The following is a 4,412-nucleotide window of genomic DNA, read 5'->3' as shown; positions in this document are numbered from 1 at the left end:
TACACACATACCACAGTACCACAAAGCACTTGAAACATCAGGGAAAATCAAAAATTGACGGAAAATTCTACAAAGGCAAAGTTTGAAGATGTTCAATCTCATTCCTGTCTGGAGATTGTCCCGCCTCTCGACACGGTGAAGAATAAGCCAATTGGCGCAAGCTTTCTAGCAGTGTTGCGGCTTCATTATCACTTAAGCCATGGGAACGATCTTTGGTCCCGCGCTGCCACGCCTACTCTCTGTGGAAATCACGGAGAAATATTCTCCCTCTAGGGAACAACCTATAGTTCCATCAAGCACACAAAGATCACAATTTTTATCCATATTTGCTTCTTTCTGCTTTTCCTTTTCTTTTTGACTTCTTACTCTTTTCCATGTTAGCCATTATTATTATTATTATTATACGCATTCCCGCGGCAGCGTCAACCAAGCAGTTATGCTTGATCCACACGTTCGCTTATGCTGGACATTGAAACAAAGCAGATGTAGACAGCTCCTAGAGAATGGGGCTCTACAAAACCAATGATCGAAGTTAGTCCTTCAGTAACATGGAGCGTCATAAAATTGGTCTCATTGGAAAAATGTCATCACTATTGTCTCCTCATGTAGCATCATGGTCAATGGGTGGCCAGATAATTATACGTATGAGGTTGAGTTGCCAGATAATTATTAAAAGATTCAAATAGTAATATTATTATAGAATGGTTGTTATGAGTTTTTAAGGGTGCCATGGCTGTTTCTACTCGTGACGAGGGTGTGCACAAACACTCTTCACCAGCGCGTTCCATGCTGGACGGTCCACAGCAATCCGCTCTACACGGGGCGAGTCCTCAACACTCCGCAGGTGCCCATTGTTCGACTGGCACAGATCGGTGTGGAGCTTTATTGGTAGTGTCACCCTCGGCCTCCCACGGTACCTCCCCTCGGGTGCCTGAAAGTATTGCTCCATGCTCAATCGTGCTGGCGTGTCCTTACCCAGGCGAAGCACATGCCCGAATAGACTCCAGCGTGAATTTCGGATCAAGTCCGACACCGGCTCCACTCCACATCGGGCATACAACGCCAAATTACTAATCTTTTGTGGCCATGTGATGCCGAGAAGTGACCTGAGTTGCCTTCTATGGAAAGCGTCCAGGGAGCGTTCTCTAGCAACCGTCAGGCCCCAGGTGCCTGAATTATAGAAAGGTATCGGCATGATAAAGGCGCAGTACAACCTCATCCGCAGCGGCTCTCGGATCAGTCCTCGGCGCTTCCAAAGAGACCACATGGATCGGAAGGCAGCCTCGGCCAATTGCCTGCGACGTGTCACATCCTCAAGGTCGCCCAGGAGTGAGCCCAGCTTTCGGGATGTCCTCCAGCGCTCGTCAATTCTGTCTACAGATCGACCCAGCTCTGTCCACTCAGTTTTGGTGTTGTTGACTCTCAGGGCCCACTGCCCGAGAGTGTGGTCTATGACCGGTTCGAGCTCTGTGAGCCATTGACGACTAAGGCTTATGAAATCAGTGTCATCTGCGTAGACAAGCTCAAATGGAATGTTGATGCCTTGATCCATTGGCGGTCTGTTTCGTGCCACCTGGGTGCTCCTCAGATCTCTCAGTGCTGCCTCTAAGTATATAACAAACAACACCGGGGAGAGAGAATCACCCTGCGGGGTGCCAATTGTAGTGTCAAGGGACTCTGATACTGCCCTGCCGATGCGTACCTGCAGAGTTGTGTTGGTCAACAGCACTCTAACCAGCCGAACATCATCCTCCATCAGGAAAGACTCGAGAACTGTCAACAGTTTGTCACGATGTATACAGTCGAATGCTTTGGACATGTCGATTCCAAGAATGGTCATTTCCCGCCGATAATGCTGACATGTTGCTGTAAACCATCTGTGGCTCCAAACAAGGTCCGCTGTAGATCGGCCTGCTCTGAAACCACTCTGCGTCGGAGACAAGTACTCACCGACTTTCGACGATATTCTTCGCAATGTAATAATGGAGAGCGTTTTGCGTAATGATGTAAGGAGGACAATAGGGCGCGTTCTCTCTCTCCTGCTCCTCCACTTTGGAGCGGGAGAGTTCTGTATTTATTGGACATGACGACTGGCTAGGATACTGGGAATGGGCGGAAGAAAGCCGAAGCGCAGGCCGTTTGCCGTAGGCAGCTTCAACGTCCGCGGGCTGAACTCAAATTTCCGTCAGGACGCCTTGCGACGCGACCTAAAAAGCTATCGTATCGACTTGTGTTGTCTTCAGGAAACAAAGCTGACTAGCAGCCTTGACACTGATAAGGACGTCTATCGACTTATCGCCCTGGCACCTCAATGTCGCCACTATGGGCTTGCATTTGTTGTGTCGTCTTCGTTATCGTCGCAAATTCAGAAATATTGGAGCTTGTCGGACCGAGTGGCTGTGCTGACTATCAACCTGCCTTCACGGGCGGGCAATGGAGGCACCAAGGCATCCACTCTCGCCATTATCAATGTGTACGCACCAACGTCTTCGTTAGTTGCCCGCGACGCTGATGAATTGGACAAATTCTATTCCGACTTGAATAGTGCATATAATCAAATAAAATCGTCAGCTATCGTCCTCTTCGCTGGAGACTTCAATGCTAAGGTTGGGAAAAAGTCGGATGCAAGAGAAACATGTGGGAGGCATGGTAGAGGGAAAAGGAACCTGAGTGGCCAAAGCCTGATAGACTTTTGCCATGCTAGTGACTTGTTCATCTGTAACACTGCCTTTCAGCATAATGCACGGCATGTGACTACTTGGACAGGACATCGCAGGGATGGAGCCAGTGGAGCTACTGTTCCTGTGTATAACCAAATAGATTACGTGCTGTGTAAATCTACCCAGAGGCGGCTTCTCCTTGACAGTCGTAGCTATGGTGGATGCACCCTCTCGTCTAACCACAGGCTCGTTGTTGCGCGGTTGGACCTCCAGAGGCTATATGGAATATTTGGACAGAGGAAGAAAGATGATCTGCAGGCGCCTAAGTTCAACACATTCAAACTAGCCGAAGGACAAGTCCAAGAGGAATATGCTGAGAAGTTGGCCAGTGAGCTGCTAGCTGCCGATCAGGTCCAAGGCAATACCGGCCTGCAGGAAAGATCCCGGAGGCTTATGGAAGTGGTCAGGAGTGCAGCAGGTGATGTCCTTGGCACAGTCCAGCAGAAAACTCGTCGCAAAGCACCAGATCATGAAATTGAGCTGCTGTCCCTGGAACAGAGATCACTGCGGATCAGCATTGGTAGCACTAACAACCCTGACACCAAAGCATCTCTCAAGACGAAACGAAACAGAATCCTTCACGCAATGCAATGCAGAGAAAATTATGCAAGAGAGAGCAGCGGAAGTCGAGAGGTTGAAGAATGGAGCACGGATGTCCAGACACAATCGGCACCGTGGATCCCAGCACCGGGGGGACCACCGTCTCGGAAGTCACCAAAGGTAAAGGGGGTGGCTCAGGCGAAGGGGGATCAGTGACCTGGCCACCACTTCTTGACCCACGGCGAACGGCAGCGGAGCCTACTCTAGCACAGCATCATCGTCCTGGAATGGAGGAGGGGCCACCGAGAGACACTGAACCCTCACCTCAGCAGGTGCCCTTGCCTCCGCCTGAGCCACCCCCTTTACCTTTGGCCTTTGGTGACTACTGAGACGGTGGTCCCCCCTGTGCTGGGATCCACGGTGCCGACTGTGTCTGGACAGAGAGGGAGATCATCGACAAACCAAAATGAAACCAATATCCTTACCCATAGACCCCGAAGAAGCACAGCTAACTATTCACTTGAAATTTATGCACGGAATGGACTTGGCCCACGCAAATTGGACAGTGGAAATGGGTGTGCAGTAGCGGAGAACCCAGCAACGGTGACGCGGAGCAGCGGTCAAACGACTTGTGATGCTGTTGGAGATGATGGAGCCATGTTGGAGGCTGATACGGAGTGCAGTGAGACTGAGCATCAAACGGATGATGAGGAAGTGACTGATGAAGATGATGGTGGTGATGAGAACGATGATGATGAAGATGAGACGGAGGACGAGGATAAGGCGGAGGAGGTTGAGGGAAAGGAGCAGGATGAAACGGAAGAGAGCGACGTGAGCAAAAAGTCAGCTGTATTTTGTCACTTGTTATCACGTCCAGATTGTCTTAGTGTGTACGATGATTCTCACTTTTCTGTTTTTTGCGTGCAAGTTATGTTAAGCAGTTGAAGGTTCTGGAAGCTGTATGTATTCGTGTGCATAATCCTGTTCTTTGTAAACAAAAGAAGCATGTAGTCGCGCTAAAGTTGTTCTCGTAGCTGGTTATCAGATGTAAATGTTGTGTCATGTTGCACTGTATCACCTCATGCTTTGTGCATTATGTTAGCACTATGGTTGACACCTATTATGTAATGCTGTATCACTTCCATTTTTTTG

General features: G+C 49.4%; 2 protein-coding genes across 2 annotated transcripts; one reads left to right on the top strand and one right to left on the bottom strand.

The window, feature by feature from the left end:
• Positions 1-739: 739 nt before the first annotated feature.
• On the bottom strand, positions 740-1,840 carry LOC135813054 (uncharacterized). The gene has a single exon (XM_065326273.1). It carries the CDS (start codon positions 1,838-1,840, stop codon positions 740-742), a length of 1,101 nt encoding a protein of 366 aa, XP_065182345.1.
• Positions 1,841-2,108: 268 nt separating this feature from the next.
• LOC135813053 (craniofacial development protein 2-like) lies at positions 2,109-3,476 on the top strand. Its single transcript, XM_065326272.1, has one exon. The coding sequence runs from the start codon at positions 2,109-2,111 to the stop codon at positions 3,474-3,476; it is 1,368 nt and encodes a 455-aa protein (XP_065182344.1).
• Positions 3,477-4,412: the final 936 nt, after the last annotated feature.

This window comes from Sycon ciliatum, chromosome 3, assembly GCF_964019385.1.
Source record: "Sycon ciliatum chromosome 3, ocSycCili1.1, whole genome shotgun sequence".
Taxonomy (NCBI): Eukaryota; Metazoa; Porifera; class Calcarea; order Leucosolenida; family Sycettidae; genus Sycon; species Sycon ciliatum.
The sequence above is the reverse complement of the archived record's forward strand: the minus strand, read 5'-3'. Positions and strand labels throughout refer to the sequence as shown.

What these genes read in the sequence shown, in the direction of transcription:
- LOC135813054 (XM_065326273.1), bottom strand. Translation starts at nt 1,840, where the DNA reads ATGACCATTCTTGGAATCGACATGTCCAAAGCATTCGACTGTATACAT.
- LOC135813053 (XM_065326272.1), top strand. Translation starts at nt 2,109, where the DNA reads ATGGGCGGAAGAAAGCCGAAGCGCAGGCCGTTTGCCGTAGGCAGCTTC.